Source organism: Crinia signifera, chromosome 4, assembly GCF_055691185.1.
Source record: "Crinia signifera chromosome 4, ASM5569118v1, whole genome shotgun sequence".
Taxonomy (NCBI): domain Eukaryota; kingdom Metazoa; phylum Chordata; class Amphibia; order Anura; family Myobatrachidae; genus Crinia; species Crinia signifera.
Genome location: NC_139220.1, coordinates 34,945,949 through 34,973,411, shown reverse-complemented (window position 1 = coordinate 34,973,411; position 27,463 = coordinate 34,945,949). Strand labels below are relative to the sequence as shown.

Here is a 27,463-nt window from a genome sequence, read left to right as displayed (position 1 = left end):
TTTAGACATATATTTAGATTAACCCCTTTAGTGGTGGGTTAATGTTTTTTTTTTTAAAAAAACACATCCCAGGGTGTCTTTTCAAATGATTACTTTGGGGGATGGCTGATGCAGAAGAGGGGGGGGGAGTTTCTATTTGGGGATCACCAGTGTTGATTCTTAGCTGCTTGTGGCACCCGTAAATATGCATAAGCCAATCAGCAGGTAAGCCCACCCCACAGGCCAATAGCAGTCCAGGGGGGGAGGCTTAACACTAATAGCTTATGCTGATTCCTATAAACATAGGAGTGGCCAGTGACGTCAGTCCCCAGAAGATTTCCAGACATACCACTGAAGCGGATAAGGGGCCTATATGATAAGCCTGAGCATATGGGATAATTCCTAACCCAGCTAAACAGATTAGCTCATTTGTGCATGGCTAAAGAAATAAATAAAAACCATGACCTGTGATCCTGAATGGCCCATATATATCGCTGGTCTATCCCCCAGTGTGTTTTAGCCAAATGTCTCCAGGAGTCCAGGAAAGCCTCTCAAATTTGGGGTAGGACTGGAGGCAGGTGGTTCTGCTATAGCGGGTTGATGGCAACTAGATCAACAATCACGCGGTTGACCGCTCCTGGTTGAACGCGTCTAGTTAGATGCCTAAAAATAGTAAACAGTATCTAGATCGACTGTAAGGAAAGTTAGACGCAACGTTATCGTCGAGGATGTCATTGACCATTGCTAGGTCGACACAGGTGTTCACATTTTTGGTGCCCATGTCAACGTAGGTCAACATATACACCAAATATGTTTACAGTGTCCCCTCGCAAGGCTCGCTGTGCTTGGCACACTATTATAATCTAAACTCTATGCCCACTTGGATGGTAAAGTATGAACCAAGTCGGCAAAAAAAAAACCACGACACACTCGTGTGAACCATGTGACTGTCAATCACGTTCCCTTCGATCTAGCTCTTGCGTCTAACTTTCCTTACTGCCGATCTAGATGCTGATGACTATGTTTAAGTGTCTAACTAGACACGTTTCTAGACGCTGCTGATCCGTCCACTGGGTATGGAGGCAGTGGCGGAGGGAGGGGGGGTCTCCCGGGTATTCTTGTAGAGTGGGCAAGTATGTTAGATCCATCCCTAAGGACCAAAGGCTCCACCAGTAATTGCATGGGCTCCTTACTGCAGGCTACAGGGCTTTGTAGAATCATACCGAGTAATATATCTTATATACTGTACTAACGCTTTCCACATATATAGCATATATTTCAAGGTTGTATTTACATAGAATATGAATGTACTGGTGAAAGGCAGAGTTGGGGTAGAATCACCCCTATAAAATAAATGGTGTGATGCATATATGCAAATACAAGTCTGCTTAGTCCTGTAATAATACAATGCATTGTTCTCCTTATTACACTCTCCTGGCTGTATAAAGGTACACAGTAAAGACTTAGGAAATAGAATCCTCTACACAGCACGTCTGCTTGACAACAAGTGATGCAGTGTCCCAGCCAATAAGAAATTCAGGTTCTCTGTATAGCCAAAGCCAAGCTGTGCACCACTCAGGGTATTTCCAATCTCCGGAGCTGTGAGTGATACGTTCTATTACTTTCTCTTCCTATATACTCTCAGTAAAGGGCTGTTTTTTCCCCAGAGCAGCCTCATTTAGTCCCAGCTCAGTGACAGAGTAATAGCTTCAGTGAGGACAACTCAGGTGTCCAAGCCCCAGATCAGAAGATGGCTGAAGATACCCAACACTTGGTTCGGAACGGAGTGGCCGGGGAGAGTGTGGTCGAGGTTGGACACGGAAATGCCAGGTATAAGCATTTAACACTAAAATAAACTATTGTGCGTTAGCTATTCCGCCAGTGTGTATTAAACAATAGGTAAGGGCAAAATATAAGTTAAGATATATGAATATAATAAAAATATTACTCTATGAACATAAATAGTGTGTAGAATACAGTAGCTCATTGTGTTCTAGTGGCGCAGTTACTAAGCCGGTATATCAAAAGCTCAAGTGCGCATAACAAAAAAAAAAAGCTCAAAAGAGGTTACAAAAGGCTATGAAATAGGTAGGGGGCAAGAAGAAAATCTGTAGCGAGCAAGAAGAAAATAGGTAAGGGGCAATAAGAAATTGGGTCGGTGTACAAGGGTTAGGGTATGAGGGTGCCATAAGTACTGTACAAGTATATGGTCTTGGTGGGAGTTTCCAAGTTTTCACTTTTTTAAGTTACTTTTTTCATGTTGTTTTTTTTTTTTGTGTGGGGATGGGGGGGGGGGGGGGGTGTGGGTGGTGGTGAACCAAATACCTGGCTCTGACGGTGAAGGGTGGTGATCAAAATACAGTAAGCCACCGAGCCCCGAAGCGTGGCGTGTGAAGCGTAAGCAGTGGCTGCTAAGATGAGGAAGTACCTTCTTTTTAACTTGCACCGTAGTTTGTAGATGTAGCCTATAGCACAGGTATATGATATGTATGGGCTGAATGGCTTTGTATCCGTTATCATCTAACATTCTGAGTCTTAATCTTCATAGCGGGGAAGTGTCTTCGGAGATTGTGGGGCATGTAGTGCCATGTATTGCGTCATCATTGCCTGGTCTTCCTTACTACAATATACAACAATACCCAGTATGTTGCTGCAAGAGGTGGGGCCATGGGATAACAGAGATTGCATTGTCACAGCCAATCAATTCTGTCTTGATGAGATGAAACAAATACCAGATAATGGTGACATGGGGGCAGAACAGTATACCTCCCAACATGACCCATTCCAGGAGGGACAAATCCCCTGTTCCTGGACTTCCATGCCAGTGGCAGTTGCAGGGCTGCAGTGCAGACCAAAATTCAGATAGGGGAGCCCCAACGACTGCCAGCCCAAACACCACAGTCCGGGACTCACTGGCAGGTGTGGCTCCCCTATTTGAACTTTGGACAATGGTGCAGTCCCACCTCTGCAACTGCCACTGGCAAGGAAATCCAGGAGCAAAGCATTTTGTCCCTCCTGGAATGGGTCATGTTGGGAGGTTTGGAACAGTCCTTGCATTACCCCCATACCATCTGAGTGCCTCAGGTCTTAGTGTGACCCCAAAAAAGATATTGTTTCAAGAACAAACATCTCGTTTACGGTGTCCAGTGTCCTGGGAGTCCAGAGTAGCGTCGCCGGCTGCGTGGAACATGATACAGTGTTGTGCCGCACTGTGATTAATTACAGGGGAATTACAAAGTTATCCCAGTTGAACATATTTGTATAGGAAGCAATCACTTTGTACCACTTGCCTGAGGTTATACGGGGGAGATTTATCACAGTATGGAAACAGAAAGTGGAGAGAGATAAAGGGGCCAATTCAGACCTGCAGGGGCTATGGTCATGCACATATTGTAAGGCGCAACAGAATCTGCTGCGCTATATAAGAAACTGTAAATAAATAAATAAATAAATAGGCGCTAATGAGCATGTGCAAATTCCCCGCAGTGAGCGCCTTCGGCAAGATTTTCATTTGCCAGGCTGTTCGCAATTTGATTGGCAGCCAGGGGACATTCTGGGGCGGACATCCGGTGTTTCATGGGCATGCCCACAAAAAAAATGGTTGTGCTCCATAGAAACGCTGGACGGGCCTGATGGAACGCAGTCATTCCCTGCCTGCTTGGGGCGGGCGGATGATGTCACATGACATCAACAACTGCCCTATAGAAGCATATAGGCTTCTATCGCCGCCCGCCGCAGACGCCTACCTCCCTCCCCGTCCTCCATCAAACTCCTCCTCGCCCTAGCTGTATGTCACAACTGGATATCCTTCCGGCTGCAGGGAGGAGGAGGCGCTGGGGACAGCCACTGAGCCGGGGATGTGATGGAGACCCCCCGCGCACCACACCACAGGTAATGCGGGGGGCCTCCATCACCGCTTTGCGATGCTAGGCACATATGTTAGGAGTCGGACATATGCGCTACGGTGGCGCGGCGGCTTGGCGGCTCGGTGGCTCGGCGAGGGGCTGCGATGTATTTTAATACATACCTCTCTTAGTAATGATGGTCTATGATCTAGTCAATATTGCTTTGCCTGCACATTCTATCTATGCTAAGAAATCTATGCTAGACAATATTGACTAAGCAGGAGAAAAATAGGGAGATTTTGGCTAACCTCCTAGGACATTTTGACTATCTAGTCAAAATGTCCTGCCAAAAGCTTACATCCCTATAAACCACCAACCAATCAGCTCTTACCGGTCATTTTTCAAACACAGCCTGTGATATGGCAGTTAGGAGCCGATTGGCTGGTGGTTTATCACTCTCCATTTGATCACTTTCTAAGCTTAGTACATCTCCCGCATCCCTACCCCTCCTACCCCCCCCCCCCCCCTCTCTCTCTCAGCAATCAGATAATTTGTAGGAGCATTTTTTTAATTTAACTAACTCAATAATGAAGCTATTAAGAATGTTCTTTTCTGTTATTTTTTTCCCCTTTTTATTCCTTAACTGGGTAACCAATTATGTTTATTACGTACAATATTCACACAAAAAAAAGTGAGAATGTGGGTGTAAATGCTTAACTAACAAATGAAATGTCTCAGGCTGTGTTTTGTCATCAGTTGCTACGCAGAGAGATGTTGGGACTGTTTCATCTCTGTATTCAGTGCCTTGTGATTTGGGATATAAAGAATGAACTATAACTGACAAATACATATTTTAAATATTTAAGTATTTGACAGTTATTTACACTGTATATATACTGATATATATATATATATCAGTATATATACAGTGTAAATAACTGTCAAATACTTAAATATTTAAAATCTGTATTTGTCAGTTATACATAGTTGCCTACCCTCCTGCATTCTGCAGGAGACTCCCTGAAATAGCAGCAATCTCCCTCTCTCCCTCAACTACCAATCTCCCTCATGTCACCTAGCCCACATTACACTGTTACATTTTTGGAGAAAAAAGACTGCTGTGGTTAGTATTTCACAATTTCACAGCTGCTTGAGTTGGGTAATGTATGTTATTAGTGCGACTGTCTATGGAAGAATGATAACTATAATATATATATATATATATATATATATATATATATATATAAAATTATCATTCTTCCAGACAGTCGCACTAGTAACATACATTACCCAACTCAAGCAGCTGTGAAATTCTGAAATACTATTTACAGCAGTCTTGTGATTGGCTAATGTTGCTGTGACATCAGCAGTTGCTGGGCAGCACATACTCTTACGGTGTACAATTTCCATTACTTACACTGGTCGCAGCACTAATATGACAGATTACTTTCCATACTGGACCAAACAAAGTGGAGATAAAATGTTAAAAGTTCTTAAAAAGCACCCACCTATATTTTAGATATAAATGATCCTTAAAATAATTATTGTAATAAAAAAGCCATACTTTCTAAATAACCAGCTATCAAATATGAATATGTCTTATTACCAGCCTGTCACAATGACAGAACATTACAGTAATGTCAGCACTGGCTTGATCACTTGGCGCGCCCCACGCATGCAAAACACTTGAATGACCTAACATTTAAAACAACCAATCATTTCTCCTTTTGGGGGAGATGTATCAAACTTTTGAGTGAAATAAAATGAAGATTTTTCCCATAGCCCGACATCTTGGATAGTGCTAAATAAGTGAAAGTGTCTTGATACATCTGCCTTTTAGATCTATCTGCGTAGATTCTTATGTATATGTATTACTTATGTAGAAAAGTTCATGCACCTCTTGGTGGCACCTGCCTGATGTAAACGGCATCCTTCTTGTTGTCTCATTCCCACCACAAGGACCTGTAACAGGGGAAGCCTGGTGACCGCCTTGTCCGTCCTCGTTGGAATCCTCATCGTGGGCCAAGCTGTAACCGTCTACTTCGTCACGGACCAGCATTCCAAGATCAGTGGGCTGACTGAAAAGACGAACAAGATGAAGTTGGATGCAATGATAAAGAATCTTCCCGGCTCACGTCAGTACCAACCATCAGTACCAGGCAGAGCTGCCAAATGGCATGTATAGAGCTGCCAGATAGCTGAAGCACAGGAGTGTAGATTGCAAGCCTTTGGGAATAATTGGCAGAATATCCAATATAGTCCACGGCTACAATGCCTTTCACACGCCAACTATCCGAGGCACGCTTGTGTCCCACCCGCGATGTGCCGCTGATGGGTCCGATCCGATATAGTGAACCTGGCAGCAGGATCGATCTGTAGGGTCCGACCCAATGCGCACGGGACTGTGCATTGGATCAGATGGGATGTCAAACACATCCGATTTGGGACAGTTTCTCGGCCCGATCCGTCGGGATCTGGTGAAATCGGCCCAAATTGGATAAGTCTATGGGCACCATTACTTTTCTTGTACAATGGGGGTTATTCAGACCTGACCACTTCTCTATTAATTTGCAGAGTCCTGCGATCAGATAGCCACCGGCCCCCGCCAGAGAGATCTCACCCTGTGCAAGGCTGCGAAGGGCCTACAGATTGGCAAATAGTTTCAAAGCTATTCGCAACTCACTCATCATCGAATGATTTTTCCCAGTGTGTGCAATCTGTTGTAACCTAGAACCTGCTCTGCCTGTGGGGAAAAACAGGCTCATTGGGGTCGGAGCTGACATCACACGCCTTCCCGGAAAATGCATGGGCGCTTGCATTTACCCTGAGGGACAGTCATCACCCCCAATCGCCAGCTTCCTTTGAATCAACTTGCAACACTCAGCGATCAAAAAAGATGCTGGATTTTTATGATCGGTCAGCCTGTAAATTCACAGCCCATTGTTCAGATCTCAATAATCCCCAATGTTTTTATATTGCATGTGGAAAAGCAATAATAATAATAATAATAATAATAATAATAATAATTATTACTACTATTATTATAATTTTTTAAATATAAATTTTATTGGTGAGATGCCATGAAAACAAGGGTGAAAGTCACAATGAAGAACCTACGCAGAGGATCTTAAACATGTTCAAATATGCACAAACATCATAAGTCAGAGGCATCTCTTGTTTTAAAGTCAAAAATATACTGAAAGATAATAGAAAGAAAGTGCGAGAAGACAGAGAAAAAATAGAAATAAAAATAATGAAATTTTTATGAAAAACTACACACAACAGAAACCATAATAAGACAGAGAGATAAAGAATTAGTGGAAGAATAAAGGAGGGAAAAGAGTAGCAAAAGAGGTGGAAGGCAAGGAAGATGAGGAAAAAAGGGGGAGGGGGTGGGGGGCTGGAGAGGGAAATGTCCCACCCGACTGGCCTTGACCAACTCAACAGGAAAACAAATAGGGTGTTAAAGGTTCAGCACCCTTGTTCTTATATGAAGGCTGGTGATATATTGTTTTTATTTAACCATGTCACCTAAACTTAGTCCTGTTCTAGACCACATTTCACTCTTTGAAATTGTACTATACGCCCTTTGCAGTCCAATTTTATTTTATTTTTGCAATTCAAACAGTCTGGTTTAAATGTTTATTTTTTACTATTTTTTTTTATGTTAATTCATTGTAATTCATTTTTCTTTTAATTAAAAAATGGTCTACATTAAATGTTGAACGATGTTTATGTTCTTGTTTTAAAGTGACTCACCATTGGATCTGCTACCAGCGCTAGGGCTGTTGAGCCTAACCAGACGTTGGACCTGAAAGGGTTAAAGGCCACAGGCAAAACTAGCAAACAATGGGCGGCATTCATTCTGGGCCGATGTTCACTTTTGATCTATTCAATCCCCTGACAAATTTTTTCAACGGTCGAAAAATCGGCATGGGTATTGATTTGAATAGGCTGAGCGTAAAATTGACCAAAAATTGTCAAAAAGTGTCCAGAAAACACATGGATCGTCGAATTATTCGCCGATCCACATGTTTTACTCAAAAAAAAAAGTGTTCCTTTTTTACCGTTTTCTCTGGGAGATTCCAGGTGCAACTGAGGGGGAGTGGTGTAATAATTACCCAGTCAGCTGTAGCTGGTTCCACAGTGACGCGTTTCACAGTAAAACGCGCCATCACTGCCACATCCACTTCACTGAAGAAGTGTACAGGACGCAGGAGGGTTGCTTACTCTCCCACGTATTACAAGAGGTGATATTTTTGCCTCAAACTTGTTCTCATTAAATCCTGTCTGTCACTTGTCCACCTACAGCACCTGACAAAAGCAAACGCAGGATGCCAGTGATGGCTTTCAGCATGCCATTGCTTTCTGACGATGACCAACACACCATGCAGGTAAGTGTGACTGCAAGTTCTTCTGATTTACTTATTAGATATTTACAGTTATTTATAAAGCACTTTACCATTTGGAACTAGTATACTCATACAAACTAGACTGGATATAATCAAACATATTGAAGGGAAGGAGGGACCTGCTCGCAAGTGTACATACAATCTATAAAAGATAGCTACAGACATAGCTATGTCTTAGTTAATGCATATCATGTATTGTTTTACATCTGTAGAACCTGGAGCGCACAGCAAAGGCCAGCAGCAATATAGAAGATGCAGCTAAATACCTTCTCCTGGTGAGTGTGTTGTGTCCATGCTAGTGGTAGAACTATTATGGGTCCCAGTAATGCCAAAACGCTCTCTTTCTATGAAAAACTGAATTGCTACCTGTGGCTCGCACCAAAGCAGAAAGCCTCCTTTGACTCATGATCCACAAATATGGACCGAGAGCAGAACAGGGGGTCTGCAGGGTAAAGCTTTATCCCATTCCACTGTTGCTCTAGGCCTTGCGATAAACTGTTCCACCCCTGACGATCACTACGCTCACCGTCCCTTATACAAGCTGCCATAAATTCACCATCGGTACTCTCATGCTTAAAACCCTTAACACTTAAACTACAACTTATCTACAAATAACGACACGGACACAAGTGCTGGCGTTTCAAAATAACGAATGTCAAATTTATTTTGACAACAGACTAATGACTATAAATATTGGTGGCGGCACTAAAGAACGGTCATACTAAAGAAAAGGGGGGTGGGTAGGATCACCATAGCATTCACACACCGCTGGTGACCAACTCTCCCAGCCAACCACCCGTGTCGGTGGTGGCAGCCATCTTCCGTGCACAGAAGTATGGCTCGTGACAATCGATGCCTGGAGAGCGCACCCACTATCTACACACATTCCATCTACACAATTGACCATTCTTTACCGCCGCCTAATGAAGAAAAATAGAGACAGAAAAATAGGGATGGGAGGGTGGGGAAAAATTTTCCAGAGAGGCTAAACTCCCTGGTCACAAGACCCTTCTCTCCCCTTACTCCTCCCCTTGCACCCATTGGCTGCCAGACGCAGCACACTGCCTCATTCATTAACTGTTTACTAGCTTGTAGTATGATAGCCCTTCTGTGATTTATGTCACCTCCTGCCTAATCAGCCATCGGTGTTACTTTTGCACAGTGTATATGCTATAAAAGTCAGCTATCGCAGCATTAATCATTATTCTGTCTACTTAAAAAGACAATATCACACATTTTGGAGGCGATTCAATTGTTTATGGGTAGCAATAATTAATAGTTGCCCAATGGAGCAAAAAAACAGCTAAACCCGTCCTGGTTAGGGCACACAAACCAGAAACATATGTACCACACATTTATGCTTATCACCTCAGGAGGCTGCGAGCAGAAATGCGGGAGCCGGAACCCGCTCCTGATCGGAGTAACAATTGAATTGCTCTGGTAGAAGCCCAAAATGAATTGAATACCCCTTACACATTTATAGCTGGATAATTTTTATATTATTTAAAATATTTATCACATATCCCTTGAAAATGTCTGTGTTTATCACTTTAGCTCCTACGTTGGGAGAAATGGATCAAACTTCTAAAGAGTGGAAAAGTGGATAAATAGCTCATGCCAACAAATAAACTTCAAACTAGCATTTATCAGGAACATTATATAAAGGGGTGCCGGACGGGATCCCGACGTCGGAATCCCGACTGTCAAAACACCGACAGCCGGGTTCCCGACGGCCACCTGCTATTTTCCCTTGTGGACCCCCATAGAGGGAGAATGGAATAGGTGGCTCGCGTAGCGTAGCGAGCCACCGTGCCCGCAGCGTGGAGAGCCCGAAAGGGGCTTAGTTGTGCTCACCATGCTGCCTGGGTCCAGCCAGTTGGGATCCCGACGTCGGGCTAATGACTGTCGGGATCCCGAGTGTCGGACCCCTGTACCACACCCATATAAAGTATAGGTGAAATCTGATTTGCTATTGGTAATGTATCCTTGTGTCTAAGGCATGTCCAAACTATGGCCCTCCAGCTGTTGTGAAACTACAAGTCCCATCATGCCTTGCCACAGTTTTACTATTAGGGAATGCTAAAACTATGGCAAGGCATGCTGGGATGTGTAGTTTCACAACAGCTGGAGGGCCATAGTTTGGACATGCCTGCTTTAGAAGGTTGACATTTCTCCCACTAAGTGCCTTCAGGGAGCTCCACAACTTTGTGAACATCCAGCATTCATGGAGGAATCTATCACAGAGTCAGTGGGATAAGGGGAATACGCTGATCCAGGCGTTATACAGATGTGCGGATTCCCTCTGATTGCCGTGCTGTTCCGTTCTCCCATACCTTTTATGTACCTTTATTGTTTTCAGTTGAGAAATCCCCTGAGGAAGTATCCATCCTTCAATGGCACCATCCTGGAGAACCTGAGAAGACTGAGAAGGACTCTTAGCGAGGAAGAATATATGGTCAGTGTCTGTAAATGTTTATTTACAATGATAGAATCTTATATGTGGGCAGTGGCGTAACTACTGAATGTACGCCCCCCCGCCGCAAATTTTTCGGCGCCCCCCCCCCCCCCCCATGCATTATGCCCGTACCTGGCCTGCCGCATCTGTCTGCGGTCACGGTCACGTCTCTCCCGGTGCCGGCTCCTGCTGCTATGATGAAAAGTGACACTTAGAAAATGGCTGCTCCCATACTGCAGACAGTTTTAAAGGATGCTAGAGGAGGCCACCTCCTCCTCTAGCATCCTCAAAAACTGTCTGCAGTATGGGGGCAGCCATTTTCTAAATGTCACTTTTCATTATAGCAGCAGGAGCCGGCACCGGGAGAGACAGGACCGTGACCGCAGACAGAAGCGGCAGGCCAGGTACCGGCAGACAGCAGCGGATCCCCCGGCGCCCACACTTTCTCTGCGCCTCCTCGCCACAGCCGGGGCTGCGGAGCTATAGTTACACCACTGTATGTGGGCAAAAAAAACAACAATATAAAATCACAGGGAATTAAGGATTAGGTGGTGGTTGGCCAAATAAATACCAGATTCTTGTTAAAAACATGAAACTGGGTCATTAGTTAGATTCATAGCTAAGATCTAGTGGAGAGCGGTGCGGTTAGATTTACATGTCTTCCTCAGTGTCCTGATGTCAGTGTTTTATATAAATCTCTGTCATCTGCATCCAGTGCCCCATTTCTAATAAGGCTGACATTCCAAACGATAAATTCCCATAATACTAACATAGTTACTAGGTAACAGCTAATCAGAACAATTATAATAAACTCTGCAATCTAACAAAGGGCCTGATTCAGACCAAGTTTTGCAGATGGAAAAAAACATGCTTCACTGCAGGTGTGGCAGATGTAACATGTGCAGAGTTAGATTTGGTGTCATTATTTTGTTTATCTGCATTATTTTTAAATCGCTATTTAGATTTCAGTTTGAACACACCTCACCCAAATCTAACTCTCTCTGCACACATTACATCTGCCCCACCTGCAGTGCAGCATGGTTTTGTCCATTTGAAAAAAATTGCTGCCTTGCTAACAGGTCCGAATCAGGCCCCTAGAGCAGTGGTTTACAAACTGTGCGGCATGGCACCCAGGGGTGCCTCAGGACACTTGCAGGGGTACCCTGGGTTTGTGGTCAAGGACCAATTCAAATGATTTACAGTATGGTCGAAGTAATAGGCAAAACCAGTGCTTGTAGCTTCCAATCATAATTTGCTACACCTAAGGGTGACATATAAACACAAATGAATGAATTACATTTTTTAGGGGTGTCGTAGAAAAAAATTCAGATTATTTTTTTTTTTAGGGCGCCGTGTTTTTAAAAAGTTTGGGAACCACTGCCCTAGAGTAAATGTTAGGAGCTTAGAATCATTTTGGCCATAAATAAGAGCCCACCAACCGAAATCAGATGTCCTCATCTGGTGGGTCCCTAACAATCAAATCCAAAGCAGGGGACCCGCCAGGCCAGCACAAACCAACCAACCACCCCAACGTATCACACTGGTGAGAGGTTTGAGTGTTAAAGTGTAACATTAGTAAGAAACAGTAGCTAGGTGACCTCAGGTCCAGAATGTCATCATTCAACCTGTTGATATTGACAAACTGTCAAGGTATTCAAAATCCATAGCACCACTGTCGCCAAAAGACTACGTAAAAATGGCAGTACAAAATGACATTTACCCTCTTCTCCCCTTTTCTCTTTCAGGCATTTGACTCCTGGATGCAACAGTGGTATCTGTTTTATTTAGTGCAGAACACCAAAACACCAGGGATACCCCAAGAAGACAATGTTGTTGCCACAGGTACCGCATCCATACATTCAGGCTTCCAGCCAGCTTGACGCAATGTGGAGAAGTAAAATAAGTGCTATAAGGTGGTTCTATGGCATAACAAATATGGTATATAGACAGTAAAAGGGTTGGTGTGGCATAGATCTCTGCCCACAGTCCTGTTTATTTATTAACCCTGAGATAGGGGATGAATATTGTGCAAAAAGTGCTTTTCTGAGTAAAAAGTCTGTGCTAACGTCTTAGGACAGTGCTGGCTAACCTTCACACTCCAGCTGTTGTTGAACTACACATACCAGCATGCCCTGCTACAGTTTTACTATTTGGCCATGCTAAAACTGATGCAGGGCATGCTGGGATGTGTAGTTCAACAACATCTGGAGTGTCAAGGTTAGCCATCACTGTCTTAGGATAAAAGGGCATTTGTTGTCTGCGCGTGCACATTGGGGGCAGCCATTTTGTTGGAGAATTGCAGATCATGGGTACAAGCAAAAAATTAAATATCAGGCCCCTGTATTTTGGCAGGTGTGACTGTGACATGGACATAGTCACACCCCGGTGTGTTTATTTAGATACTACACCTCTTGGTGCCATGTCTAGTTGGCAGAACTAGACCATTGGAGATGTCCAAGTGTACCAGCACCCCTGTTATTATTGTACCAGCCAGAGTTTCACAACGTGTCCCAGTGATGTCACTTCTTCACAGTGAACGGATAGGTTGCATTCTTGTGAATATTTGTATAGCCTACAAAATGGCCGCTTCCACTGTGCACATTTTTAATATGTTTTTTCCCCCTTTCACTCCATAAGATGTATGACTGAATATATTTACCATTTGCAGAAAAGTTTCATTTTTTATGTTGGTGCATAAACCAGGTATCCTCTGCTTTGGACCACATGACAGTAGCTCTGCTGATAAGCTGTAATACATGGGATACCTGCTGTGCTTATAGACAGTGTATTTCAAAGTCTTCGCCATTTCTTCCCCCAGGAGACAGTGGCTCATTGACTACACCGGAAGGAAGCCGCTCTCCGGCTGAGTTACCCAGACGCGGACATTTGGTTTTTGCCACCAGCAGTCACTCAACAGACTCATTGTTCAATGTTAATGATGAAACACCAAGTGGTGAATATATTCCTTCCATCTTATCTGTTGTTTCGCTGCAGCCTGTTTACAGAGAGCTGTTGTATTACCCGGGGAAAGCACTTTTTTTTAAAATTGGTGCAGTACACATGTAAGGCCTAAAGGTGGCAGCACTCTTGATTGTAAATGTTACTGTAGTTTGAATGTTCTTGGTATACAGACATAATGTGCCATAATTGCTGACACCTGGTGGTTATAAAGGGCACTGCACCATTTTAGCTTCATTCTGTCTATTTACTAAATATATATATATATATATATATATATATATATATATATACACACACACACACACACACACACGGCCCTGTCCCTTTCACTTCACGATGACCAAGGTCCTGTCCGTGATCTCTATTGCTGGTATTTATGTCCGCAGTCTGTAGTGTGTGTGTTGTTCTCAGTGCAGCAGTGTGCCTAATACCTTGTCTGCATTCACTTATTTGGGTTTGTATCTAAGGTGCCCCAGTGATGACCCCCTGCCAGATAAAGGCCAGTGCCCATGTGATGCTCGGTGGCTTTCTTCCGCAGTGTGATGAGAACGGTGACTACACCCCCATACAGTGCTCTAGAGGCACTGGTTACTGCTGGTGTGTCTACAGCAACGGGACTGAGGTGCCAGAAACGAAATCTCGCGCAAAAATCGACTGCAGGGGTAAGCGGTACAGGGATACCATGTTTTTCATTTTCCCTCCCTTCCCGTCAGTTTGCCATTAAGTCCCGTTCTTCAGCAGTTTTACTGGTTTTTAAAAAATATTTTTAAAATATTTTTAGCATCGAGATAGATGATAAATACTGTAGAGCAAAACATGATGACCAGAAATAAAATCGTAGTTCTTTAGATCAGCTTTTTTTTTTAGATCAGCTTTTCCCTTGATTGTGTAAGCTGAGGCGCAGGACCCTCCTGCCTCTGTGTCTGCCTGGTATTACCCAGCCTTGTTCTATCACTGTTGTATCCAGCCCAGTATGTTGGTGCTATATAAGTAACTGTAAATAAATAAACTAGTGGCACGGGTACAAGGGTTTGGTGGCCTGCAGAGCCTCCCCCAGGCCAGCTTCTGCCAATCAGACAAGTGGAGGTGTTGCACATGGCACCCAATCAGATTCTAGGGTGGAAATGTACTAAGATGGGAGATCATGGGATCTTGCTAGATAGGTTCCACCAATAGTGGTCAACACCGTCGGTCCACTATACCATAACCGCTACACTCAGTATTGTTTGTTCTGGGATGAAGGGAAATTGGAATGACCATCATGTTCTGATGTGTACGCTGCTGAGATTGGACCCAATGCGACAAACCCTTTTATTCCACCACCTCTAATACAGATTATCTGTTTCTCCACAGACATTCTGGAGCCAACAGTGAATTATGATGATTTTTATGAACCCGTCTTTGTAAGTTGAAGATGTTCACGTTATTGCTCATTACTACTGTCATGTATTTGGTAACTTATAATCAGTGGCGGTTTTTACCCATGGGCTGCAGGACTGCAGCCCCATACCAGGTAAAATCCGCCACTGTAGGGAAGCACTGGCTTCACTGTGATTGGCAGTGACTTCCTATTGGAAGTCTGACCTGCCAGTCACCCGTTAGTCCCACTGGCAGGTGTTCCCTCCCTCCGGGATGCCGCTATGGGCTGCTACTGCTGCAGCCTATACAATCTGGGGTCTGTGCATGCTCAGTACCTATGTCAGTACGCGCTGCTCCCGGTGCCGGTCATCTGTTTTGTACAGGAGCTGGGACCATGATTTCACTTCTATGGGCTGTTTAGATGTTGGCCGCCTACGCAGTACAGAGGTCAGTACTGCTCATGCGCCGGTACCGGGGTTACCAGCATCAGGGCCAGCCGCAGCCCTCCTCCTACCATAAGGTAGGAGCCGCCACTGCTTACAATACATCCAGTACTGGAGTGTGGTTGCATCTAGGGGCAGAGGGCCTGAGTTTGACGCAGCAGAGATGCATAATTGCCTCCTCTCCTGGATTCTGCAGGAGACTCCCTGAAATTGGTGTAATCTCCCTCTCCCTGCAGAGTCTAGAAATTTTCCTGATTTCTCCAAACCCACCTTAAGCACCTGATACATTTTTGGGGAAAAAATGAAATCAAAGATATATAAAATCAGATGGATTTGCACTTGGAATTTATAACATAGGGACCTCATTTATTATCACGTATGCTGAGAGAAGAAACTAAATATTACAGCAAATAATTGCAAATAATCCAATAAATAATCCAATATTGCAGGCAACACTGTTATTATCAACATTACATTCCCAAAGTATATAGTTACTAATGTCATCTAGAAATAGCTCGCAACAAGCATTTAAGCAATATACATCCATATATAGAACTAGCCACATCCTTTGGGTGGAGCATGACATACCCCTTATGGGGGCGCTGTGCAAATTTCTACTGCCAACTATAATCTCCCTGAAACTAGTTTTCAAAAGTAGGCAAGTATGAGAGGTGTACCATAGGTGCAGTGAGTGCAGCTGCTATGGGGCCCGGAGCTGAGAGGGGCCACCTTCCCTGTCACAGTTACATGTGTTATATACAGGGGTGAAGCTACTATAGGTGCAGGGGGTGCAGCTGCTAGGGGGCCCAGAGCTGAGAGGGGCCACTTTTCCTGTCACAGTTACATGTGTAATGTACAGGGTGTAGCTACCATAGGTGCAGGGAGTGCAGCTGCTATGGGACCAGAGCTGAGAGGGGCCACCTTCTCTGTCACAGTTACATGTGTTATATACAGGGGTGTAGCTACCATAGGTGCAGGGGGCGCAGCTGCTACGGGGCCCAGGGCTGAGAGGGGCCACCTTCCCTGTCACAGTTCCATGTGTTATACATATTTTTCACCATTGGATGGTACATGAGAGCCCTTACAAACTTTTGCTATCGGCCTACAGATATCTAGTTTTGCCATTTCCACTTGGTATTTGTCAATACTGATGTGCAACGCCTGCCAGCACCAGACTTATCATTCACGGCCCAAGGTGGTCCTTTCCCTTTATATTGCTTAGAAAAGGCTTTCACAAACCAGGGACACTTAGACAGGCTGTGCCACATTTGAGGTCTAAAATCTTTTCCATTTACACGTGTATAACTTAAAGCCGATTTAGAATCTTTATTTACTTCTTTTTAGGAGAGAGAGCATGAGGAAACAAAGATGGCTGGCAAAGATTGGTAGCTGAATGTATCACAAATCAAACAACAACTACCAAAGTAAGTCTAAAGCATTACTATTGGTGGCGATATGTCGATGTGAGGTGTTGCAACACTGCCATGAGTTGTCTGTTGCACATTTTCCTATGCCATTAGGCGGGGCGGCGTTAACCCCTTCCCGACATTTGACGTACATTTACGTCATGGCCGGGATGTACTTCCCGACACATGGCATAAATGTACGTCATGACTTTAAACTGTCACTGCGTCTCGAGACGCAGTGACAGAGGGACGATGTCTGCTGTCCCTGACAGCAGACATGTCCCTGCATGCCCAGGGGGGGCTGCGATGTCGCCCCCCCGTCGGCGATCGCTGTGATTGGCTGTTCAGTGTGAACAGCCATTCACAGCGTTTTCCTGTGTTACCAGCGAATCAGACGCTCGGTAACACAGGTGTCAATCACCGCCGGGCGTCAGGGGGCATGAGGGGGTCATCGGTGACGATGACACCTCACCCCACCCTCACCCCACCTGCCCCCAAGGCTGTGATTGGTCCGTGGGACCCACGGACCAATCACAGCCAAGGCGCGACATTTAAACTAACGGTGACTGCGCTGCAGACGCCATTCCGGTCTGGAATAGCGTGCAGAGCGGTCACCGTGCCTATCTGCCGTGATACTGACCTGATCCTTGCTAATACTTACCTGATCCTTGCAAATACCTTACCTGATTACCTGATCACTGCTTGTAGCGAGCTGGACGCTGCCTGGATTTGACTTCTTGGGACTTCCTGCTGCTGCTGCAGTGTGATAGAGAGATAGAGAGATAGAGAGAGAGATAGAGAGAGATAGAGAGATAGTGACAGAGAGAGCTATATTTTGTGTCTGCTACCCCCCCTTTTTGGGGGTGCAGGTTTTTTTTATATATAAATAACTGTCAGTGCTGCTGCTGCAGTGTGATAGATAGTGATAGATAGTGATAGATAGTGATAGATAGTGAGAGATAGAGAGATTTGTGTCTGCTACCCCCCCTTTTTGGGGGTGCAGGTTTTTTTTTTATATATATAACTGTCAGTGCTGCTGCTGCAGAGTCATAGAGTGATAGATAGTGATAGATAGTGAGAGATAGAGAGATAGAGAGAGATAGTGACAGAGAGTGATAGAGAGTGTATATTTTGTGTCTGCTACCCCCCCTTTTTGGGGGTGCAGGTTTTTTTTTATACATATAACTGTCAGTGCTGCTGCTGCAGTGTCCTAGAGTGATAGATAGTGATAGATAGTGATAGATAGTGATAGATAGTGATAGATAGAGAGAGATAGAGAGAGATAGAGAGAGATAGTGACAGAGAGTGATAGAGAGTGTATATTTTGTGTCTGCTACCCCCCCTTTTGTGCTGATCAGTATATCTGTGCTGATCAGCAACTTTTTGGGGGCGCAGGGTTTTTTTTTTTTATATATATACCTGTCAGTTGCTGCCAGTTGCACTGTCAGTTGCACCAAAGGTTGTGCACCTGCTGCCCCTCACTGGTAATCAGTGTTGCATCACTAATCACCTTTTTTTTTTTTTGAGGCTGCTGTGGGTCTTTTTTTATTTATTTTTTACACACACTGTGATTTTGTGGGTGTCCTGTGGCCACTGTGCGCTGATCAGTGACGTACATCACTGATCAGCTTTTTCGGCACAGGGTTGATCTATTTTTTTTTTTTTGATCAAATTCCTGTTGCCTTTGAGCGCTGTTCAGTGACGGACGTTACTGACCAACATCTGTGCTCAATTTTTGGCGCAGGACCTTTTTTTTTTTTTTTTTAACCCCTTCAATTTTTTTTTTTTTTATTGGGTTCAAATTCCTGTATAAAGTATTTTTTTTTTTTCTGCACTACATACACACTACACACTACATACCCCCCGGGTTGAAATAAAGTTTGTACCCCCCCTACACTATACACGTGTTGAAACATTTCACTACCAGTAACACAAAAATAAAAATGGCATCCCAAATGTCATCCCAAATGTCATCCCAGTCATCCAGAAGAATGTATTCAGCGGAGGAGGCATATGCCATGCTTGCCTCTGATTCTGACACAGCCAGTGAGGCAAGCGGGGAATTTGAAGGATTCATCTTAAGCTCCTCTTCCTCCTCTAGTGATGAGGGACCCCCTCAAAGACGCCCCCGTAGAGCAGCTGAGACCCCCCCCCAATAATTGATCTCGTATGGACCCCACCACCAGACAATTTTGAGCCCCAGGTTCCTGAGTTTTTGGCCATGCCAGGAATCCAATTTGATTCCACAGGTCTCAGAGAAATTGACTTTTTCAAATTATTTTTCTCTGATGATTTTATAAATTTAATTGTGGACCAAACTAATTTATATGCCCAGCAGTTTATTGCTCAAAACCCCACGTCATCATTTGCTAGGTGGACCCCTGTAGATGCAGTAGAGATGATGACGTTTTGGGGTCTGGTGTTTCATATGGGCATAGTAAAAAAGCCAGAAATTAGGCAATATTGGAGTACAGATGTTCTGTACAGCACCCCATTTTACCGTATGGCCATGCCCCGGGCTCGATTTGAGACGATCCTTAAATTTTTGCATTACAACGATAATGCACAGTGCCCACCCAGAGATGATCCCACCTTTGACCGGCTATTCAAAGTCAGGCCGGTCATTGATCATTTCAGTGCCAAATTTGAAGAGATGTACATCCCAGATAAATTCATTTGCATAGACGAGTCCCTTATACATTTTAAAGGAAGGGTTAAATTCCGCCAGTACCTTCCCAGTAAGAGGGCAAGGTATGGCATAAAAATGTATAAGCTGTGTGAAAGCACCTCAGGGTACACCCACAGGTTTAGGGTATATGAAGGGAAGGATTCAAGAATTGAACCGCCAGAATGCCCCCCCTCCCTCGTAGGTGTTAGTGGAAAAATTGTCTGGGATTTAGTGCACCCCTTCCTGGATAAAGGTTATCACCTTTATGTGGATAACTTTTACACCAGCATCCCCCTGTTTAAGGCCCTTGGTTCAAGAGGTACAGCAGCTTGCGGTACTGTGCGCAAGAACCAAAGAGGCCTCCCAAAAACGCACATTGCCCAAGTAATGAGAAGGGGTGAAAGCAGGGGAATATGCACCGAAAATATGTTGTTGGTCAAATATAAGGACAAGAGGGATGTCCTTATACTGACAACAATTCACGGAGACAGTACCACCTCCGTCCCTGTACGAGGTACCAGTACCCACACCTCCAAACCTAATTGTATCCTGGATTACAATAGGTACATGGGCGGAGTGGATCTTTCAGATCAGGTACTGAAGCCGTACAGTGCCCTGCGGAAAACAAAAATCTGGTACAAGAAGCTGGCCGTGTATATCATCCAGATGGCACTGTATAATGCTTACGTGCTATTCCGTTCTACCGGCCAGAGGGGGACATTTATGCACTTTCAAGAGGAAGTCATAAAGGGCCTAGTATTTGGGAACCAGCAGGCAGAGGGCCCCAGTACTTCTAGTACTGGCCCCCGTATTGTACCAGGGCAGCATTTTCCTGATGAAATCCCCTCCACTGGAAAAAAGGGCAGGACACAAAAAAGGTGCAAAGTTTGCTATAAAAAGGGAATAAGAAAGCAAACTATTTTCCAGTGTGACACTTGCCCCGACAAACCCGGCCTATGTATAAAGGAGTGTTTTAAAATATACCACACATCTATGGATTTTTAGGTTCATCATTTCACCGTGCTTCGGGGGTCTTGCTAATGCCACATAGCACCCACCATTCATTCCACCAGAATCTGAGCCGCAAAATCCAAAAATCACTCCTTCCCTTCTGAGTCCTGCCATGCACCCAAATGGTATTTTTTGGTCACATGTGAGGCATTGCCGTACTCGGGAGAAATTGGGGCACAGATTTTGGGGTGCTTTTTCTCCTTCATACCTTCTGAAAATGAAAAATTTTGAGCCAGAACTGCATTTTTGTGTAAAAAAATGTAATTTTTCATTTTCACTCACCAGTTGTATCAAAATTGGTGAAACCCCTGGGGGTTTGAAATGTACACTATACCCCTAGATGAATTCCCTGAGGGGTGTAGTTTGCAAAATGGGGTCACTTGTGGGGGGGTTCCACTGTATTGGTGCTTTGGGGGTCTTGCTAATGCGACATAGCACCCACCAACATTCCACCAGAATTTGTGCTGCAAAATCCAAATATCACTCCTTCCCTTCTGAGTCCTGACACTTTTTGGTCACACATGAGGCATTGCCGTACTCGGGAGAAATTGGGGCACAGATTTTGGGGTGCTTTTTCTCCTTCATACCTTCTGAAAATGAAAAATTTTGAGCCAGAACTGCATTTTTGTGTAAAAAAATGTAATTTTTCATTTTCACTGCCCAGTTGTATCAAAATTGGTGAAACCCCTGGGGGTTTGAAATGTACACTATACCCCTAGATGAATTCACTGAGGGGTGTAGTTTGCAAAATGGGGTCACTTGTGGGGGGGTTCCACTGTATTGGTGCTTTGGGGGTCTTGCTAATGCGACATAGCACCCACCAACATTCCACCACCAAAAATCACTCCTTCCCTTCTGAGTCCTGCCATGCACCCAACTGGTATTTTTTGGTCACATATGAGGCATTGCCATACTCGGGAGAAATTGGGGCACAGATTTTGGGGTGCTTTGTCTCCTTCATTCCTTGTGAAAATGAAAAATTTTGAGCCAGAACTGCATTTTTGTGTAAATAAATGTAATTTTTCATTTTCACTGCCCAGTTGTATCAAAATTGGTGAAACCCCTGGGGGTTTGAAATGTACACTATACCCCTAGATGAATTCCCTGAGGGGTGTAGTTTGCAAAATGGGGTCACTTGTGGGGGGGTTCCACTGTATTGGTGCTTGGGGGGTCTTGCTAATGCAACATAGCACCCACCAACATTCCACCAGAATCTGAGCTGCAAAATCCAAAAATCACTCCTTCCTTTCTGAGTCCTGCCATGCACCCAAATGGTATTTTTTGGTCACATGTGAGGCATTGCCGTACTCGGGAGAAATTGGGGCACAGATTTTGGGGTGCTTTGTCTCCTTCATTCCTTGTGAAAATGAAAAATTTTGAGCCAGAACTGCATTTTTGTGTAAAAAATGTAATTTTGCATTTGCACAGCCCAGTTGTATCAAAATTGGTGAAACCCCTGGGGGTTTGAAATGTACACTATACCCCTAGATGAATTCCCTGAGGGGTGTAGTTTGCAAAATGGGGTCACTTGTGGGGGGGTTCCACTGTATTGGTGCTTGGGGGGTCTTGCTAATGCGACATAGCACCCACCAAAATTCCACCAGAATCTGAGCTGCAAAATCCAAAAATCACTCCTTCCCTTCTGAGTCCTGCCATGCGCCCAAATGGTATTTTTTGGTCACATGTGAGGCATTGCCGTACTCGGGAGAAATTGGGGCACAGATTTTGGGGTGCTTTTTCTCCTTCATACCTTCTGAAAATGAAAAATTTTGAGCCAGAACTGCATTTTTGTGTAAAAAAAAATGTAATTTTTCATTTTCACTGCCCAGTTGTATCAAAATTGGTGAAACCCCTGGGGGTTTGAAATGTACACTATACCCCTAGATAAATTCCCTGAGGGGTGTAGTTTGCAAAATGGGGTCACTTGTGGGGGGGTTCCACTGTATTGGTGCTTTGGGGGTCTTGCTAATGCGACATAGCACCCACCAACATTCCACCACCAAAAATCACTCCTTCCCTTCTGAGTCCTGCCATGCACCCAACTGGTATTTTTTGGTCACATATGAGGCATTGCCATACTCGGGAGAAATTGGGGCACAGATTTTGGGGTGCTTTGTCTCCTTCATTCCTTGTGAAAATGAAAAATTTTGAGCCAGAACTGCATTTTTGTGTAAAAAAATGTAATTTTTCATTTTCACTGCCCAGTTGTATCAAAATTGGTGAAACCCCTGGGGGTTTGAAATGTACACTATACCCCTAGATGAATTCCCTGAGGGGTGTAGTTTTCAAAATGGGGTCACTTGTGGGGGGGTTCCACTGTATTGGTGCTTGGGGGGTCTTGCTAATGCAACATAGCACCCACCAACATTCCACCAGAATCTGAGCTGCAAAATCCAAAAATCACTCCTTCCTTTCTGAGTCCTGCCATGCACCCAAATGGTATTTTTTGGTCACATGTGAGGCATTGCCGTACTCGGGAGAAATTGGGGCACAGATTTTGGGGTGCTTTGTCTCCTTCATTCCTTGTGAAAATGAAAAATTTTGAGCCAGAACTGCATTTTTGTGTAAAAAATGTAATTTTGCATTTGCACAGCCCAGTTGTATCAAAATTGGTGAAACCCCTGGGGGTTTGAAATGTACACTATACCCCTAGATGAATTCCCTGAGGGGTGTAGTTTGCAAAATGGGGTCACTTGTGGGGGGGTTCCACTGTATTGGTGCTTGGGGGGTCTTGCTAATGCGACATAGCACCCACCAAAATTCCACCAGAATCTGAGCTGCAAAATCCAAAAATCACTCCTTCCCTTCTGAGTCCTGCCATGCACCCAAATGGTATTTTTTGGTCACATGTGAGGCATTGCCGTACTCGGGAGAAATTGGGGCACAGATTTTGGGGTGCTTTTTCTCCTTCATACCTTCTGAAAATGAAAAATTTTGAGCCAGAACTGCATTTTTGTGTAAAAAAATGTAATTTTTCATTTTCACTGCCCAGTTGTATCAAAATTGGTGAAACCCCTGGGGGTTTGAAATGTACACTATACCCCTAGATGAATTCCCTGAGGGGTGTAGTTTGCAAAATGGGGTCACTTGTGGGGGGGTTCCACTGTATTGGTGCTTTGGGGGTCTTGCTAATGCGACATAGCACCCACCAACATTCCACCACCAAAAATCACTCCTTCCCTTCTGAGTCCTGCCATGCACCCAACTGGTATTTTTTGGTCACATATGAGGCATTGCCATACTCGGGAGAAATTGGGGCACAGATTTTGGGGTGCTTTGTCTCCTTCATTCCTTGTGAAAATGAAAAATTTTGAGCCAGAACTGCATTTTTGTGTAAAAAATTTAATTTTTCATTTTCACTGCCCAGTTGTACCACAATTGGTGAAACCCCTGGGGGTTTGAAATGTACACTATACCCCTAGATGAATTCCCTGAGGGGTGTAGTTTGCAAAATGGGGTCACTTGTGGGGGGGTTCCTAAATTTTAGCATCTTATGGTGCCTAGAAACCTACATGGTGCCTAAAAAATAATCTCATAAAAAGGAGGCTCCAAAATCAAGTAGGTGCTCCTTCTATTATGAAGCCTGTGGTTTGGTCAACGTGCACACTAGGGCCACATATAGGATATTTATGAAAACAAAAGAATTGGGGGAATCAATTTTTAGTCACATTTCTCTAGTAAAATGTACTGTGTTCCTTAGAAAAATGTATTAAAATTGCAAATCTGCAAAAAAAATGAAATTTTGAAATTTCACCTACACTTTGTTTTAATTCCTGTGAAACACCTAAAGGGTTAACAAACTTCCAAAATGCTGTTTTGAATACTGTGAGGGGTGCAGTTTTTGAAATGGTATCATTTATGGGGGTGTCTCACATACAAGTCCCTCAAAGTCACATCAGAACTGAACTGGTCCCTAAAAAAATCAGTGTTTGAAATTTTCTTGAAAATTTGAGAATTTGCTATTCATATTGTAAGCCTCCTAGTGTCCAAAAAAATTAAAAGGAAGTTGAAATAATGATGGAAACATAAAGTAGACATATGGTCTATGTTAGTTATTAACTATTTTGAGTGGTATGATTATTTGTCTCACAAGCAGAAAATTTAACATTTTGCAAATTGCAAAATTTTCCATTTTTTCACGACATTTTGGTATTTTTCACAAAAAAACACAGACTGTATCGACCCAAATTTACCACTAATTTGAAGTACAATGTGTCACGAAAAAACAATCTCAAAATCACTGGGATAAGTCAAAGCAAAAAAAAGTTATCCCCACTTAAGTGAGACATGTCAGATTTGAAAAAAAGGGCTCTGTCAGGAACGCAAAAACTGGCTCTGTCAGGAAGGGGTTAAGGTGCTTGCTAATCAGCTTGCTTGCTTAGAGAGCAAACCTGAATTAGGCCCAGTATTCCATGTGGTCTGGAATTCTGTTGAAATTGTCCCTCCCAAAATGGGAGGTACAGTTACTAGAGGCTAAAAGGAGAAAGACACAAACAGCAGTCTGTGGAAGTTCCGGGACTGCTGATCCACAGGGCTGGGGAATTGGACCCAAAGCCACAGCTAGAGGCAGCAGCAGCAATATCATGAAACCCCTGACAACAAGTAGATTTTATGGCATACTATGTAAGGGGCATTACTGCTGGGCTATTGTTAAGCCGCTGCCCGCAGTAATGACCCTTACAAAGTATGCCACACAATCTACTCGTTGTCAGGGGTTTCATGATACTGCTGCTGCCTCTAGCTTTAGGGCTGGGCAACACCGGCCCTCCAGATGTTGATGAACTACACATCCCAGCATGCCTTGCATCAGTTTCAGCATGGCCACATAGCAAAACTAATGCAAAGCATCCTAGGATGTGTAGTTCATTAACATCTGGAGGGCCGGTGTTGCCCAGCCCTGCTCTAGCTGGAGCTTTAGGCCCGAAACCTGTCGCATCTGTGCTCGGAGCCCGCAGATTTACTTGTCTGTGGTCCCGGCTCTCCTGGCTCCTGCTGCTTATGAAAACTGACAGTCGCAAAATGGCTGCCCCGGCATACAGCAGTTTTTGAGGATGCTAGAGGAGGCGGTTGCTTCCTCTAGCAGCTTTAAAAACAGTCTGCTATTAAGGGCAGCCATTTTGTGAGGGTTAGTTTTCACTACCAGGAGTTTGAGGAGCACTGAAAAACGATGACTCTTAAGCTGCTCATACACGGAGCCGTTCGCCGGCATCCGTTCTGTACTATGCGATGCGCGCTCCCGCGCATCACATAGTACGGTACAAAAAGTATGTGCTGCACATACTTTTTGTACTAGGTACACATCGTATCGGATCGCAGTGCACACTGCATGCACTAGGGATGCGATCCGATCCGATGTGTGCTGTTTAAGTTCCAAACGGATCCGTTAAACGGACCGTGTATGGGCAGCTTTACACAAATAAGGTAATAGAGTAATTAGTATACACTAATTAGTTTTTTCCTCAGTAGAGATTTCCTCAGCTACCACAAGTACTGTGTGTGTGACTACTGTTGTTCATCACATTCTTGTTTTCTCTTTCCCCCCAGAATCAAACACACGCGAGTGGAGAGGCTATACAGTGATTCTGCCAACCCGCTATCGCCTTGGCTGTTGGACTCCGGCTTAGCGCACAGGCTTATTAAACTGGTGTTTTCTTATTGTTACTAATACCCTTCTCAGTTACTTAAGGTGAATAATTACAATGGCGGTCATGGATATTATCATTTCAATATTTCTAAACAAAATTGTGGTACTGGATGCTAAAGGTTCGCTGTCAAATTATTCCAAGCAAATCTCTACTGAAACAGCGTTTCCACAAAATTTAAGTATCCCCGCAACGTAACGTTCTCTATTTCTGTCTAATTTCCCACCAGGGCAGAGCAAGTACAACACTGCTTCTCCTCGCGTCATTAGACGCCTCATTTCAGTCATACTGTCCCGACATCATTGAGGTGCGCAGTGTAACCAGATTTCTCCGCCTAGAAGGCACATCAGCAGCTGAAACTCATCACCATATTGTTGCGGCGTCCAGTAATAACATTAGGCCACAGAAAGAGGCTCTGGTCTGGTGCACCGCCTGAGGTGAATGTGCTTGGCTTGCAGGATCGCTGGCAGGATACTGAATATCTGTCCTGTTGTTATCAGAGGCATTGCCCCAAACCAACTCCCGTGACAGGATGTTATCCCATAGACAAGTTGGCGATTCATTTCAGCTGCTGATGTGACCTATACATGCAGAAATCTGCTCACACTACCCACCTCAATGTTTGACCTTATTTTCACCAGCCCCACCATCTTACACCTGACTTTGGGACCGTATGACTGATATGAGGCGCAGTCTAATGGCCGTGAAGGCATGTAGCAGTCTGCCTGCTCTGGCCTGATGGGAAATTAGACTGAAATGGGGAACACTGCACATGTGAGAGGTCTTGTTAGGGCAAGGATTGGTCGGTTACCACCCGTCTGGGACTACTCCAGACTGTCCGGTAATTAAGACCGGCATCCAGAGGGGTATATACTGTAATGTCTGGGAATGTCCTATTCCCGGACAATGTATAGTCTGGGAACACCACCCCTCCGGACACTTAATTACCAGACTGTCCGGAGAAATCCTGGACGGGTGGTAACCCTAGATGGGTCATGAACGACAAAACTATGGGATGCACAAAACTGCCTGCACGGACTTCCCATGGACAAAGGTTAATGTAGCCTGAGGAGTTTTTCCTGAACAGCGGGGAACACAGCGGAGGAAATACAAATATTGTGTTGATGTGCGAAAATATTATGAAAAGAATAGAGTCAAGGGTACTTGTGGATTATCACAGCTCCCGTCGCATGCCATCGCATGCCATATATAGTGGCATGCGATGCGATTTTTACAGATTTTTTGCAGTTTTTTGTCAAAATCGCATCGCATGCGATTTTTC

At 44.2% G+C, this 27,463-nt stretch overlaps 1 protein-coding gene across 2 annotated transcripts; it reads left to right on the top strand.

Annotated features, from left to right (window-relative positions):
* The first annotated feature begins 1,550 nt into the window (after positions 1–1,550).
* Positions 1,551–26,202, top strand: CD74 (CD74 molecule). 2 transcript variants are annotated; one of them, XM_083181545.1, is made up of 11 exons: positions 1,551–1,809; positions 5,784–5,959; positions 8,136–8,218; positions 8,449–8,511; positions 10,596–10,691; positions 12,437–12,533; positions 13,510–13,644; positions 14,120–14,314; positions 15,006–15,055; positions 16,799–16,878; positions 26,084–26,202. In XM_083181545.1, the coding sequence occupies exons 1-10, from the start codon at positions 1,730–1,732 to the stop codon at positions 16,841–16,843; spliced, it is 1,020 nt and encodes a 339-aa protein (XP_083037671.1). In that variant the 5' UTR covers positions 1,551–1,729; the 3' UTR covers positions 16,844–16,878; positions 26,084–26,202. The 2 variants fall into 2 exon arrangements, with proteins under 2 accessions (XP_083037671.1, XP_083037672.1); XM_083181546.1 differs by lacking the exon at positions 13,510–13,644 and having other exon boundaries at positions 1,552–1,809.
* Positions 26,203–27,463: the final 1,261 nt, after the last annotated feature.

Bases quoted from the DNA above. Each gene is read 5' to 3' on its own strand.
- CD74 (XM_083181545.1), top strand. From the start codon at position 1,730: ATGGCTGAAGATACCCAACACTTGGTTCGGAACGGAGTGGCCGGGGAG. The intron at 1,810-5,783 runs GTATAAGCATTT...TCCCACCACAAG, and splicing joins GTTGGACACGGAAATGCCAG to GACCTGTAACAGGGGAAGCC. The intron at 13,645-14,119 runs GTGAATATATTC...TTTGTATCTAAG, and splicing joins TAATGATGAAACACCAAGTG to GTGCCCCAGTGATGACCCCC.